The 15,945-nt window shown below is 42.0% G+C and overlaps 1 protein-coding gene across 1 annotated transcript in view; it reads left to right on the top strand.

Moving 5' to 3' along the window:
* TADA2A (transcriptional adaptor 2A) overlaps positions 1-15,945 on the top strand; it is a 73,286-nt gene that overhangs the window by 38,123 nt on the left and 19,218 nt on the right. The window contains exons 7-8 of the mRNA XM_011990216.1: positions 442-514; positions 14,625-14,688. Coding sequence (XP_011845606.1) covers positions 442-514; positions 14,625-14,688 — 137 coding nt within the window. The remainder of the gene's footprint in view (positions 1-441; positions 515-14,624; positions 14,689-15,945) is intronic.

Genomic DNA, 15,945 nt, shown 5'->3' with positions numbered 1-15,945 from the left:
AAAAAAAAAAAAAAAAAAGAATTGACTTTATTTATTTATTTATTTATTGAAGAGACAGGATCTTGCTCTGTTTCCCAGGCAGTCTTGAAACTCCTGGTCTCAAGTGATGTTTCCACCTAAATCTCCTGAGTAGCTGGGATTACAGGTGCATGCCACTGTGCCCAGCTCAGACTAATTTTAGTTTTTAGAGCAGTATGTTTAGCTTCATTCCTAAACTCATAACTATTCCAATTTTTTGTTGTCACTACTGCTTGTAAGCCTCTTAGATTTTTCCCATGACTTCCTATTACCTGTGCCAGTATTGTGGCCTCTTGCCCTATTTAGACTTTTTTAACAACTGTTTGCTTGTGTTTTTTGTTTACCTCTAAAGCATGGCTGCTGTAAAGACATTAATCAAAGCCAATGGGTTTGGGGTGGGGATTTTTTTGTTCCCCCAAACAGGAATTTGACAATTACGCAGAATGGGACTTGAGAGACATTGATTTTGTTGAAGATGACTCGGACATTTTACATGGTAACAGTTTATTTTGTCAAATGTTTATCAAGCGCCAACTGTGTAATAACACTGTCTTGGGTGCTGGGAATTGAAAGATGAATAGAACATGTCCCCTACCCTTGTGGAATTCAAAAATCTACTGGTTAAGTTGCTGAACTTACTCTGTTGTTGGATTTTGACCACAGTGAATAAGATTTGTAATGAGGGTAAAAATATTGATTATATGATAGTAGTTGGAAATATCTGTTGGACTGTGTGATTTTTACTTTTATCTGAGATAAGTCTACACTAAGGTAATTGTTTAAATGGCCCTCACTTGCATTCTTAGAAGGAAGGGAATCAATTTGAATTCTTGGGACTTCAGTAACAACTGCTAACACTAAATGTTCACTATATTTTGTTACCCGAAATTTCCCCTAGCAAGGAAAAACAATGGAAATTCGTCAAGAGTTTTTAGGCCCAAATGGGGAATTTCTTGTTTCTCAGGACTGTTGAATTTTCAACACTGCTGAATTCTTTTTTTGTGTTTGTTTTTGAGACAGAGTCTTACTCTGTTGCCCAGGCTGGAGTGCGGTGGCGCAATCTCGGCTCACTGCAACCTCCGCCTCCCAGGTTCAAGTGATTCTCCTGCTTCAGCCTCCCAAATAGCTGGGATTACAGGTGTCTGCCACCATGCCCAGCTAATATTTGGGTTTTTTTTTTTTATTAGAGATGGGGTTTGTTTCGCCATGTTGGCCCGGCTGGTCTGCAACTCCCGACCTCAAGTGATCTGCCCGCCTCAGCTTCCCAAAGTGCTGGGATTATAGGCATGAGCCACGATGCCTGCCCCAACACTGCTGAATTTTAATCTTTGATTAGCCCTCTAAGGGTTTATGTTAACTCTTTTCCTAAAACTTAAGTGGTGAATGCCAAAGGGCTGTTAAGAGTAGATAGTTAGACTTTTGAGTCCTTTTTTTCCTTCTTTCCATTTTCAGTGAACTACATACTAATATATACTAATACTACATAATAATACCCAATCCTTTTTTTTTCTTTAATTTTAGTTCAGAGATTAGTAATTATCTATTGGAATCTGTATTTCCCGAATTACATCTTCATTATTTCTGTTAAATTTACATCCCAGGCAGGAAAGACAAGTAAAATACTTGTTAAATTATAAATCAAGTTTTCACGTTGCGTGAACTGGTACACGGTCCCTAAAAGGGGAACTTGATTCTTTTTTCTCCATAGAAGAGCTGCCTGGATATTTGTTATACCAGATCTAAGATAAAGAAATAGTCCTCATAAAAATTTTACCTTAAGAAATTTTTCTCTACACATTTCTTGAGCAGTGGGGTTTTTTTTTTTAGTTTTTTTTTTGGCAAAATTTTATTCCTCCTTTTCTCCCACACAACTTTAAGGAAAGTCAAACTGACGCAGATTGAACTAAAAGAGGAAAGCTTGAAAGCAAACTACTTTAGCATTAACTAAATCCATTGTATTTGTTCAGTCTTCCATGTGAGTCTCGTCAATCCCAGTGACTCATGTTGTCTTTTCTCACCTCTTGTGGTGTTCTCTTTGAAGGTAGTATGCAGACTGCCATTCAGTGTTTCTCCTCATACATACCAGCTTTAATTAAAATGGTATTGTTTTCTGGCTTATACCTTTCTTACAGAATGCCAGACTACTCTGTGCAAAAGGGGCAGCTTCATAAATATAATTCTTTTGGATTCTGCTCAAAAATACCAAATTTTTGGCTGGGCATGGTGGCTCACACCTATAATCCTAGCATTTTGGGAGGCTGAGGCTGGATGATCACTTGAGGCCGGGAGTTCAATACCAGCCTGGGCAACACAGTGAGACCTTGTCTCTAAAAAAAAAAAACCCTTAAAACAAATTTTATAAATATTATTATTGTTTTTCCTTCTCCTTCCTGCTTTTTATTTTTACTTATATATTTATTTCTTACAGAATTTTAAAGTCAACATCTATAATGTTAATAATGGCTCGACTTGCTGAATCACTTCTCTAGATCCTAATCTAAGGTCTTCATTCGTACTTCCCAACATTACTAAGAAAACTGTAGTAATGGTCGGTATTTAATTTCATTCTTCATTCTTCGTGGGAGCAGGGCTTGCAGTTCCCTCTGGTTCACTTGAGGTCCTTTTTGTAATTAAGTGGAGATAAAAAGCAACAAGCGATTGTCAGCAATTTATAGTTCAGTTAGCTTTTCAAACCCATAACGTACTTTAGTGTATTCTCCCTGAAGTTTCTATAGCCCTGTAAATTATTGATTTTCATTTGAGCTATAACTGAAACTTATTAATCTTTATACATAGTAGCTTTAATACAACATAAATAATAATTCTTTCCCTCTGCCCCATAGTAAACTATAAGACATTTATATGAGTGCTTTTATTTATTTATTTTTTTGTGACAGAGTCTTACTCTGTCACCCAGGCTGGAGCGCAGTAGTGTGATCTCGGCTCACTGCAACTTCTGCCTCCCAGGCTCAAATGATTCTTGTGCCTCAGCCTCTGGCGAAGCTGGAATTAGCGCTACCATGCCTGGCTAATTTTTATATTTTTAGTAGAGATGGGGTTTTGCCATGTTTGCAAGGCTGGTCTCAAACTCTTGGCCTCAACTGATCTGCCCATCTCTGCCTCCCAAAGGGCTGGGATTACAGGGGTGAGCCACCGCGTCCGGCCCTAAGTGAATGTTTTTAAAAAGATGATAACACTTTAGATTTGGGTATGGTGGCTCACACTTGTAATCCTAACACTTTGGGAGGCCAAAGCGGGAGGATTTCTTGAGCCCAGGATTTCAAGATCAGCCTAGACAACAAAGTGAGGCCCCCACCTCTAAAAAATAAAAAAGATGGTAACATTTTAAAGAAGCTTGTCAGCACTGCAAATCAAAGGAATGACTTGCTCATGCCACAGAGAGGTATTTTGTTTACAGCTCTGAGTTCTTATAGTAGCTCCTGTGGCAGCATGCCCATGTCCAGGGGCATATTGTCCCTGAGCTGTCACTCCCAGAACACTCAGTGAAGTGCACTAGGAGCCCATGGAAAGTCAGGAAGGAATGAAAAGACTTTATAAGCACACCTGTAACAGAGAGAGGGGCACAGATTTTGTGGAAATCAGGACACTGATTCAGCCTCTGGCTTGCTTCTGAGTCATGGTATAATCGTGAGTAAGTCCTTGGAATCTTGCCCCCTGTTTCTTTGTGTCCTCTGCCATTAAAGAAGAGGTGACACTGATTAGTCAGAGTGTAAATGTCTCTAATGAAACATGGTACATAATTCAGATTCGTGTTATTACCATTCCATTATACCATTATACTCTTAATATTACTGAGCATTAACAACATTATTTTTATGGTTCCTCATTTAGAACTACTAGAAGGTTGCAGACTGTCTGGGTTTTGTATTTAGAACCTATCCAGAATATTGGCTGATGCCACCAAGACCTTTTCCTCACCCACACAAAGATTTTGCCTTGAATCATGGAATTTGTTTAATAAATTTGGTTTGTATGGTTCATTGCACAGAATGGAGGGATAATTGCCTTGCAACCATACCAGAAGGCTTTCAGAATGTATTTCAAATGGATACTGCGAGTGAAGCAGTATCCAAGGAAAAATAAGGAAGTTCCATGATCCCTAATTGGTACTTACTCATATTTTATTAAAATAAGTGGAAATGTTTGGTTCAGAAAGAGAGAGAAGACTCATATCTTAGAACTCTCTTGTCTCATGTATGTTACGAGATCTCAGCGTACATGCTTAGTGTAGTTCCTTCTTGCTGCCATCTCTTTCTTCATCTCCTTTCATTTGTAAAAATTCTTCCTAAATTTTTGGAGTACTCTTTCCCTGAGTGTCTCAGCATCCTAAAGTCCTGGTTGTAGTGTCTTCTAAGTCATTGTTGCCACATAACCCAGGCAAACAAGAGGTATGATGAGCTCCTCCTATGTGTTGGGTCTGAGTTTCCAATACTTCTCAGGGTTGCACCTTAGTACAGTTCACAATTTCTTCTCCCTCTGTTTGGAAAGGTAATTTCAGCAAGTTGTCAATCCTAGGCGTGCATCTGTGGACCCGTTCCACCTCTCACTGTAGTTTTCAAATTGTATTTCTTTGGCGCATATTATTAGCCTTTAGATCCTTTAACAATTAGTAGAGCAGAGGTCCAGCCTTATCTCTGTGTATTCACCTACTGGCAGTTCCTTTCACTTTATAGTGATTTCACTTTTTTTTTTTTTTTTTTTTTTGAGACGGAGTCCTGCTCTGTCGCCCAGGCTGGAGTTCAGTGGCGCGATCTCGGCTCACTGCAAGCTCCTCCAAGCTCCGCCTTCTGGGTTCACGCCATTCTCCTGCCTCAGCCTCCCGAGTAGCTGGGACTACAGGTGCCCACCACCACGCCTGGCTAATTTTTTGTAATTTTGGTAGAGACGTGGTTTCACCGTGTTAGCCAGGATGGTCTGGATCTCCTGACCTCGTGATCCACCCACCTCAACCTCTCAAAGTGCTGGGATTACAGGTGTGAGCCACCATGCCAGGCCTGATTTCACTGTTTTATACGTAGGATATTTTAGACATGAATACTATCATAATTGCTAATACATATAGCATTTACTATTAGTTACCATTCTAAACCCTTCATATATATTAAGTCATTTAATCCTCAAAACCTTATGAGTTGCATATTATTGTTATTATTATTATCCTCATTTTATGGATGAGGACATTGAAGCATAGAAAGGTTAGATAACTTGCCTGAGATCATATAGCCAGCAAGAGGTAGAGTCATCCCCAAGTCTGTGTTCTTTTTTTTTTTTTTGTAGACAGAATCTCGCTCTGTCGCCCAGGCTGGAGTGTAGTGGCGCAATCTCGGCTCACTGCAAGCTCCGCCTCCCGGGCCGACGCTGTTCTCCTGCCTCAGCCTCCTGAGTCGCTGGGACCACAGGCACCCGGCTCCGCACCTGGCTAATTTTTTGTATTTTTAGTAGAGACGGGGTTTCACCGTGTTAGCCAGGATGGTCTCAATCTCCTGACCTTGTGATCCACCCGCCTTAGCCTCCCAAACTGTTGGGATTACAGGCGTGAGCCACTGCGCCCGGCCGTCTGTGTTCTTTATACTGTACAATACTTAACTGTCTTTACAATCTTGATTTTTTTTTTTTTTTTTTTTTTTTTGAGACAGGGTCATGCCCTGTTGCCCAGGCTAGAGTGCAGTGGCACAATCATGACTCACTGCAGCCTCAACCTCCTGGGCTCAAACTGTCCTCTCACCTCAGCTACCTGAGTAGCTGGGACTACAGGTGTGTACCATCATATCTGGCTAATTTTAAAAATTTTTTTGTAGAGACAGGGTCTCCCTATATTGCCCAGGCTCAACTTTGAATGTTTGTTGCTGTTTCATTTTTGTGAGATTTCACATTTGTTACCTTCTATAGCTTCAAAACATTCCTGAGAAATATATATTTTCCTGTTTTACATTCAGGGAAGCAGACAAGTTAAATAATTTGCCTAATCCAGGGGTATCTAATCTTTTGGCTTCCCTGGCCCACACTGAAAGAAGAAGAATTGTCCTGGGCCACACATAAAATACATTAACGATAGCTGATGAGCTAAGAAGAAAAAAAACAAACAAACTCATAATGTCTTAAGAAAGTTTACGAATTTGTATTGGGCTGCATTCAAAGCCGTCCTGGGCTGCATGTGACTCACGAGCCGCAGGTTGGATAAGCTTGGCCTAATGCTTCCTAGTTGCTGACTTTAGCCATTAGATCACATGATCTTCCCTTCACAAAATTATTTGTGTGCATCTTGGCCAAAAGCTTGGGGGAAATGACTTAAAAAGTGTTGCTTCTGGGGAATACCTGTGTCACAGGTTTCTACTTACTTGGTTGCAGTAGGGATTTTGATTGGCCCCCCTGCAGTTAAGGCCTCTGAGTTAGTTTTCTTGCCAAGCAAGCAGTAAGTGCCTTCTGTCAAGAAAACAGAAACATGTTGTTAGCTATTTTGAACAATGTTAGAAATACATTGCAGTGGGAAGGAGCTGCCTCTGACTTCTGCCCACTTCTTGAAATATTTTAAGGCTAGCCGTTTGGAAATTTTATCAGTCTCCAGTGTAATCACAGGGAGACTATGCTTCCCCCAAAGCTGAGCTTTCAGGGGCTTTGTAGCAATGGACAAATTACAGGTGATTTTGGTGTGTTTGTTTGTTTGTAATGATCTCTGGTTCTCTGTTTGCCAGCTTATACTGCAGCTTCCAGCCGCTTTAAGTAGACTGGGAACAAGTGATTCTCATTCTTGTAGATTCTGCCTTCTCATTTCTGTTCTGCCTGCTGTGCTGTGGTCCTCCCTAGGTTATTCATACAGTTAAGATCTTGTATGCAGTTGCTGCTATCTGAGTATGCTCAGAGATAGCATCAAAATGAATTTTTCTCTGGGAGAATTCCAGTTCTCCTCCCATTTGCTCCTATGTGTTTCTTTTCTTCCTTTTGTTCTCCAGAGCCAGTTGTACAAGTTTAAACTACTGAAATGATCAAACTGTAGTACCAATTATCAGCAGTATTTATTTAGAGGCTTTTTTTTTTTTTAAAGAAACAGAGTCTCATTCTGTTACCCAGGCTGGAATGCAGTGGTACAATCTTTAGCTCACTGTAGCCTTGAATTCCTGGGCTCAAATGATCTTCCGTCCTTAGCCTTGCAAGTAGCTAGGACAACAGGCACACGCTACCACACCTGGCTAATTTATAAAAAAAAATTTTGTAGAGACAGAATCTCAGTGTGTTGCCCAAGCTGGTCTTAAAATTCCTGGCCTCAGGCAATCCTCCCACCTCAGCTTCCCAAAGTGCTGGGATTACAGGGTTTTTTTGTTTTGGTTTGTTTGTTTGTTTTGAGACACCCTCTGTAGCTCAGGTTGGAGAGCAGTGGTGCAATCTTAGCTCACTGCGGCCTCTGCTTCCCAGGCTGGAGCGATCCTCCTACCTCAACCTCCCGAGTAGCTGGGACTACAGGCACATACCACCATGTCTGACTAATTTTTTGGTACATTTTTGTAGAGACAGGGTTTCACTATGTTGCCCAGGCTGGTCTCGAACTCCTAAGCTGAAGCCATCTGCCCACCTCAGTTTCTCAAAGTGCTGGGATTACGGGTGTGAGCCACCATGCTCGGCCTTTTTTAAAAATTAAATCACTCCCACACAAATCTCAGGAAACAACATGGCATGTTGTGTCTTACAAAAATCACAGAAATGAGGCTGGTGCGGTGGCTCACGCCTATAATCCCAGCACTTAGGGAGGCCGAAACAGGTAAATCACCTGAGGTCAGGAGTTTGAAATCAGCCTGGCCAACACGGTGAAACCCCATCTCTACTAAAAATAGAAAAATTAGCCAAGTGTGGTGGCGGGCACCTGTAATCCCAGCTACTTGGGAGGTGGGGACAGGAGAATTGCTTGAACCTGGGAGACAGAGGTTGCAGTGACCTAAGACTGCACTGTTGCACTTCAGCCTGGGCGACAAGAGCGAAACTGTCTCAGAAATAAAAAATAAATCACAAAAATGTTTTGTTAAAATTAGCGGTAATTTTTTTTTTTTTTTTTTTTTTTTGAGACGGAGTCTCGCTCTGTCGCCCAGGCTGGAGTGCAGTGGCCGGATCTCAGCTCACTGCAAGTTCCGCCTCCCGGGTTTACGCCATTCTCCTGCCTCAGCCTCCCGAGTAGCTGGGACTACAGGCGCCCGCCACCACGCCCGGCTAGTTTTTGGTACTTTTTAGTAGAGACGGGGTTTCACTATGTTAGCCAGGATGGTCTTGATCTCCTGACCTCGTGATCCACCCATCTCGGCCTCCCAAAGTGCTGGGATTACAGGCTTGAACCACCGTGCCTGGCCAGTTAGCGGTAATTTTATGGGCTCTCTAAGACGTTTTCTTTCCTATTAAATTCATCTTACTGGGTAGATAAATGAGATAAGGCTTATAAAGATCCTGAAATATGGCCAGGTATGGTGGCTCACACCTGTATTCCCAGCACTTTGGGAGGCCAAGGCGTTGGATCACTTGAGGTCAGGAGTTGCAGACCACCCTGGCCAACATGGCGAAACCCCGTCTCTACTAAAAGTACAAAAATTATCTGGGTATGGTGGCATGCACTTGTAATCCCGGTTACTTGGGAGATTGAGGCAGGAGAATGCCTTGAATCTGGGAGGTGGAGGTTGCAGTGAGCTGAGATCATGCCACTGCACTCCAGCCTGGGAGACAGAGCAAGACTCCATCTCAAAAAAAAAAGGTCCTGAAATATGGTAAGTACTCAGTGTGTTTTAGCTATCATTATTGTATTTGTTTCCCTTTCTGCCTTGAACTGTTGACTTCCTAATCCTTCCTTTCTCTTAAGAGATAAAGTCCGCTATAAAACTTGCATTTGGTTATACTGTATGTCAGAGGCACTTCCTATCCTTGTTTCTACCCACCACTTCTACCCATAGGCTTGTAAAGTACATCTCCACCAGCATAGCATTCTAAAGCCCATCATTCCACAGCAACTGTGTTATAAAACAATGACAGGTATAGGCATTCTATGATAGCTGGACTTTTATATGTAACAACCATATAAATCAAGAAACATTTCATTTGTAGAAAGAGTTCTGCTACCTAAAAAAAAGAATTTGAAAACTATTGCCTTAAATCTTGGACCTGACAGTATTGAATTATTTTTAGTTTGTGGGCAGGATAAGGAAAAATAAACCAGTGTTGTTTAAATATTTGAACTTGTTAGAAATGAACAAAACGAATCCATGGTAGTTAATTTTTCTTTTTTATCCTTAAACTTTTAAAAATACTGCATTTCCTCACCTCTTCAGATTATCCAGATAGGACTTAGGTTATTTTTATGTCAGACCCAAGGGAGAATGGCCTGGATAAAGAACTCCTGGACATCTCCCAGTGATTGAAGTTACATACATATATATAGGACATCTGCTCATAACCCAGCATGTAAGATTTTGGTATTGAACTTTCCAGTCTAAGAATATCCTTCAGATGAGAACATGTAGAGAGAGAGAGAGAAAAAAAAAAAAGAGAGTATCTTAAGGGCAGGTAGCAGTGAGATGCACGGTAATGAGTCAGTATGTGGTATCAGAATTTATTTCTGTTACCTTATTAGGGTCATTAACAGTGCATCTCAGGATTGTACATTGCTCAATTTTTGTTTGCTTTCATGTAATAAAAGAAATTGTTGATTCTAATGAGCCATTGTGTTCTGTTCTTTTATTTGATTGGTCCCACTTTTTTTCTACCCTAACATCTACTTCCAGCAGAAGTGTGGCTTCCAGTTGTTCCATGGAGGCACCTTCAGGGACTACTTCTGAGAAAGGCAGCTGGAGCTAAAACAGGCAGAAGGGGTTCAGCTAGAGCAGATCTGACTTATCTGTTCCAAATAAGATTTTATTTGAACATACAGTTTAAAACTTAACTGTAGTAGAACATGTAAATAATGTGTTGACTCATTGCCCCCATGGGCTAAACTAGAACTTGGATCTCACATTCTTTGGATGAGGAATGAAATTGTATTACTCTTCAGAGTTAATCAGCATTCCAGAGGCTCTAGGCTCTATTTTGGATTGAAGCTTACTACCTTGAAAGAACTGATTCTTTTTTTTTGAGACAGAGTTTTACTCTTGTTGCCCAGGCTGGAGTGCAGTGGTGTGATCTTGGCTCACTGCAGCCTCCGTCTCCTGGGTTCAAGCGATTCTCCTGCCTCAGCCTCTTGAGTAGCTGGGATTACAGGCACTCACTACCACACCCAGCTAATTTTTTGTATTTTTTAGTAGAGACGGTTTCGCCATGTTGGCCAGGCTGGTCTTGAACTCCTGACCTCAGGTGATCCACCTGCCTCGGCCTCCCAAAGTGCTGGGATTACAGGCGTGAGCCACCACGCCCAGCTGAAAGAACTGATTCTAATACGTAGCCAAATTATTTGTTACAAAGGCTGGTATGTTATTAGAAATTATATTACCTAGCATTGAGCCCCTGGAGCTTCTGCCCTGAAAGTTGAGCTATGCAGTTTCAGCAGGTACAAGATCTACCCCAGACACAAGAGGCGCTATGCCAGGACTGATGGGAAGGTTTTCCAGTTCCTTGGTGCGAAATGTAAGGGTTCAAGCAATTCTCTGCCTCAGCCTCCTGAGCCTCCTGAGTAGCTGGGATTATAGGCGCCCGCCACCACGCCCGGCTAATTTTTGTATTTTTAGCAGAGATGAGGTTTCACCATCTTGGCCAGGCTGGTCTTGAACTTCTGACCTCATGATCCACCTGCCTTGGCCTCCCAAAGTGCTGGGATTACGGGTGTGAGCCACTGTACCTGGCCAAGGGCATTCGTTTCTAAGGAATCCTCAGCAGATAAACTGGTCCTCTACAGAAGAAAGCATAAAAAAGGGACACTTGGAAGAAATTAAAAAGAAAAGAACCTGCTGAGCAAATTCCAGAGGGCCATTACTGGTGCATCTCTTGCTAATATAGTGGCCAAGAGGAATGAGAAACATGAAGTTAAAAAGGCTCAATGAAAACAAGCTAGCAGGGCTGCTAAGGAAGCAAAAAAGGCTAAGCTAGCATCTAAAAAGACCGCAATGGCTGCTGCTAAGGCAGCAGTTACACAAAAGGTTGTGAAGCCTGTGAAAGTGTCAGCTCCCCGAGTTGGTTCAAAACACCAAGTTGACAGATCAGATGCTTAAAGATTGGACTATAAAAAAATACAAATTATATTACCTAACATTTGTGTAACATATTTTAGTTTTTCAGAGGACACATGGCAGGTTATATTGTGCTATAGAGCCTCTTCCACAAATATATTCAGTAATTAAAACAAAAAACACCAAACTCTCAACATACACAAAGCTTAATTGATAAGTTATTAAGAAAATTTCAGATTCTATTGCAATCATTAAATCTCAAGGTGCTTTCAGAGTCCGTGAGAAGACAGGTTTAATGTAGCATAGTGCTAAGTTTTGCATTACTCATATTTTCGTCTAGCGTTGTTACTATCTGGCATTCATTTCTACCCTAGAGGTCTTCTGGTTATTAAAAAAAAAAAAAAAAAAAAAAACCTATGGGAGTTTTTTGTTTCTGAAGGGTTTTTTTTGGTTTGTTTTTTGGTTTTTTTTTGAGACGGAGTCTCACTCTGTCGCCCAGGCTGGAGTGCAGTGGCGTGATCTCAGCCCACTGCAAGCTCCGTCTACTGGGTTCAGGCCATTCTCCTGCCTCAGCCTCCTGAGTAGCTGGACTACAGGTGCCCGCCACCATGTCTGGCTAATTTTTTGTATTTGTAGTAGAGATGGGGTTTCATCTTGTTAGCCAGGATGGTCTCGATCTCCTGACCTCATGACCCACCTGCCTCAGCCTCACAAAGTGCTGGGATTATAGGCATGAGCCACTGTGCCCAGCCGCTTATGATGTTTTTTAAAATACACATTTCATTTTCAATTAAGGCAGATTTAGAATATAGCATTAACACAGAGAAATTGTCTAAAAAACATTTAGACAGTTTCAGTGTTTTTCCTACTTGGAAGTGATAGGAAACAAGAATGGGGCCAGGTGCAGTAGCTCACCCTTGTAATTCCAGCACTTCGGGAGGCTGAAGTGGGTAAATTACTTGAGGTCAAGAGTTCAAGACCAGCCTGGCCAACATGGCGAAACCTTGTCTCTACTAAAAATACAAAAATTAGCCAGGCGTGTTGGTGCACACCTGTAATCCCAGCTACTCGGGAGGCTGAGGCAGGAGAACCCCTTGAACCTGGGAGGCAGAGGTTGCAGTGAGCCGAGCACCCCTGCACTCCAGCCTGGGCAACAGAGTGAGACTCCATCTCAAAAAAAAAAAAGAAATGAGTGGAAAGGTAGGCATAATCAAGACAGTAAATAGTCTTGTGTAACACGCAAGAGTTTGAACTGTATGTGGATGGGAAGCCACTGAAGAATTATAAGCTAGGGAATTACACCATTACATTGTGCTTTAAAATATTTCTCAAGTACCGTTTGGAAGGGATGAGTTAGAGTAACGCAAGAATGGAGTCAGTAAGTAATGATGCCTCTCCTACAAGATAGCATAAAGATGACAGGAGAGACAAGATGCCTGAGCTAGGGAATAGGGTTAAGGATGAAGGGATGAATCTGACAGATGTAAGTGTTAAGTGCAGTGTGGCTAAGACTCATTGACTATGGAGGGGAAGGAGGAAGAATCCAGATTGAGTTCTGTCTTGGACAGCTATCTTTACTGTGATGCAGTTATCCAATATAGGAGTTTTATAGGATAGGAAAGGGGTAGAATATAAGTTTGCAACTGAAGGCCATGTGAGTAATGATACCAGTAGGAACTGGAGCTTAAAATGGATATTATACATTTTGATGGTACTTGGACCCATAGAAGTAGAGGAGTTTATAGGACTAAGGTGAGGGGTAAAAAGAAATTAAGAAATTAGAACAGAACCTTCGGAGCTCTGAAGATGGAAAGAGTGGCTAGGGAAAGAAAGAACCAGAACTATTGTACTCATTAAAACTTTTACTATTTACAGCCTCTTTCCTCCTTATTCCCTGTGTCTTTAACATAAGACTAAAGCCAGGAAAGGACTGGGTCCCGGGAAACCAAGCAGGGCTTTTATACTGCTTACGGTACTTGATGGAACTTTTCACTACAGAATGCGAAACTCTACACTCTAAACAGTTGCTGCTTCCCAACTGAAAACTCCCACATGTCTACAACTGTACCTTTATTCACATTAGTCTTGCCTTGACATTCTCTTACTCCTGTGCAGTTAAGACCACGATCGATATTCTTTTTTTTTTTTTTTTGAGATGGAGCCTCGCTGCAACACCCAGGCTGGAATGTAGTGGCGCCATCTCAGCTCACTGCAACCTCTGCTTCCCGGGTTCAAGTGATTCTCCTGCCTCAGCCTTCGAGTAGCCGGGACTACAGGCACTTGCCACCGTGTCTAGCCAATATTTGTATCTTTAGTAAAGACAGGCTTTCACCATATTGGCCGGGCTGATCTCGAACTCCTGACCTCAAGTGATCCACCCACCTCGGTGGATGGATTATAGGTGTGAGCCACTGTGCCCGACCAACATTCTCTCTTTTTGAGATGGAGTCTCACTGTGTTGCCCCAGGCTGGAGTACAGTGGCATGATCTCGGCTTACTGCAACCTCACCTCCTGGCTTTGAGGATTGATTCTCCCACCTCAGCCTGACGAGTAGCTGGGATTACAGGTACCTGCCATCATGCCCGGCTAATTTTTGTATTTTTGTAGATACGGTGTTTTACCACGTTGGCCAGGCTGGTCTTAAAATCCTGACCTCAGGTGATCTGCCTGTCTCAGCCTCCCAAAGTGCTGGGATTACAGGTGTGAACCGCCACGCGCAGCCCAATATTCATTCTTATGAGTACTCTAATTGATGCAGTTTCTAGCCCATGTATTACTAAAGATCAGATATTCACTATGTATAGTAATAGATACATAACAATGTCCAGAAAAGGTATTTAATAGAAAGCAGAATTTTTTTTAACTTTGATTTTAAATTCAGGGGTACATATGCAGGTATATTACGTAGGTAAACTTGTGCCATAGGGTTTGTTACACAGATGATTGCATCATCCAGGTATTAAGCCTAGTACCCATTAGTTGTTTTCCCTGATCCTCTCCCTCCTCCCACCCTCCACCCTCTGATAGGCCCCAGTGTGTGTTGTTCCCCTCTACGTGTCTGTGTGTTCTCATCATTTAGTTCCCGCTTAAAAGTAAGAACATGTGGTATTTGGTTTTCTGTTCCTGTGTTAGTTTACTAAGGATAATGGCCTCCAGCTCCGTTCACGTCCTGGCAGAGGACCTGATCTTACTCATTTTTATGACTGCAGAAAGCAGAAATCATAATCTGAGTAATGCCATAAGATATATAAATAGGGGAAAAATAACCTTATTTACTGATAGAGAAATTCATTATGCTGGAATATTTTTATGTTTTCTAGACTAGTGAGTGTGGAGTAATTAGCAATATGAAGTTCAAAGTTTGGGTAAAAGGTTTACTTTTGTCTTGGTTTTATTTATTTATATTATATATATATATGTGATGTGTATATATAGTATATGTATGAATTTATTTGTAGCTCTGAAGATGGCTGTGGTAGATATCTATCATTCCAGGTTAAAGGAGAGACAAAGACGAAAAAAGTAAGTATAATAAACCATCCTGGCCTCCTTTCAGCTTTGGATTATTGTTTTGTGTGCGTGTGTGTGTGAGAGAGAGAGATAAGGTCTCACTCTATTGCCCAGGCTGGAGAGCAGCGGCATAATCATGGCTCACTGCAGCCTCAACCTCCCAGGCTCAATCGATTCTCGCACCTCAGCCTCCTGAGCATGTGGGACTACAGCAGTGCACTGGCTAATTTTTTGTGTTTTTTGTAGATACAGGGTTTCACTATGTTGGCCAGGCTGGTCTCAAACTCCTGGACTTAAGTGATCCTCCCTCCTCAGCTCCCAAAGTGTTAGGACTGCAGGCATGAGCCACTGTGCCTGGCCTCAGCTTTGAGTGATTGACCACATATAGTCCATGAGAGAATGCTCCACTTGTGGCTTATCTTTTGACCTTGGAGAAGACTCTTACCCTCCTTAGACCTCAATTTTTCCATCTCTCAAATGAGGCTAATAATTCCTGTGTTATTTTTATATCCTCTGTCGTTATCCTATATTGACGTTATGATGGACAATGAATAATATGGGTACACTGTTTTAAGCTTTTTGAAGTAAAAGAAGAAGATAAAGGCATGAAGACATTATTGTTACACTTTTTTTTTTTAAATATTTGTGAATCATTCTTTGCTTTTTCTTTTTTTTTTTGAGATGGAGTCTTGTTCTGTCACCCAGGCTGGAGTGCAGTGGCGTGATCTCAGTGCATTGCAAGCTCTGCCTCCAGGGTTCATGTGATTCTCCTGCCTCAGCCTCCCAAGTGGCTGGGACTATAGGTGTGCACCACCACGCCTGGCTAATTTTTGCATTTTTAATAGAAACGGGGTTTTGCCATGTTGGCCAGGCTGGTCTCGAACTCCCCACCTTAAGTGATCCATCCCCCTCTGCCTCCCAAAGTGCTGGGATACAGGCATGAACCACCGTGTTCCTTTTTTTTTTTTTTTTTGGTTAAATAAGAGACAGAGTCTTCACACTTAACTCTGTCACCCAGGCTGGAGTGCAGTGGCACTATCATGGCTCACTGCAGTCTCCAACTCCTGGGCTCAAACAGTCCTCCCGCCTTAGCCTCCCAAGTAGTTAGGACTACGGGTGCACACCACCACACTTGGCTAATTTTAAAACCTTTTTCTTTTTTTAGTCCGGGTGCGGTGGCTCACGCCTGTAATCCTAGCACTTTGGGAGGCCGAGGCTGGTGGATCACCTGAGGTCAGGAGTTCAAGACCAGCCTGGCCAACATGGTGA

This window comes from Mandrillus leucophaeus, unplaced genomic scaffold (assembly GCF_000951045.1).
Source record: "Mandrillus leucophaeus isolate KB7577 unplaced genomic scaffold, Mleu.le_1.0 Scaffold374, whole genome shotgun sequence".
Lineage (NCBI taxonomy): Eukaryota > Metazoa > Chordata > Mammalia > Primates > Cercopithecidae > Mandrillus > Mandrillus leucophaeus.
Note: the sequence above shows the minus strand (reverse complement) of the source record. Positions and strands in the feature narration are given on the sequence as shown.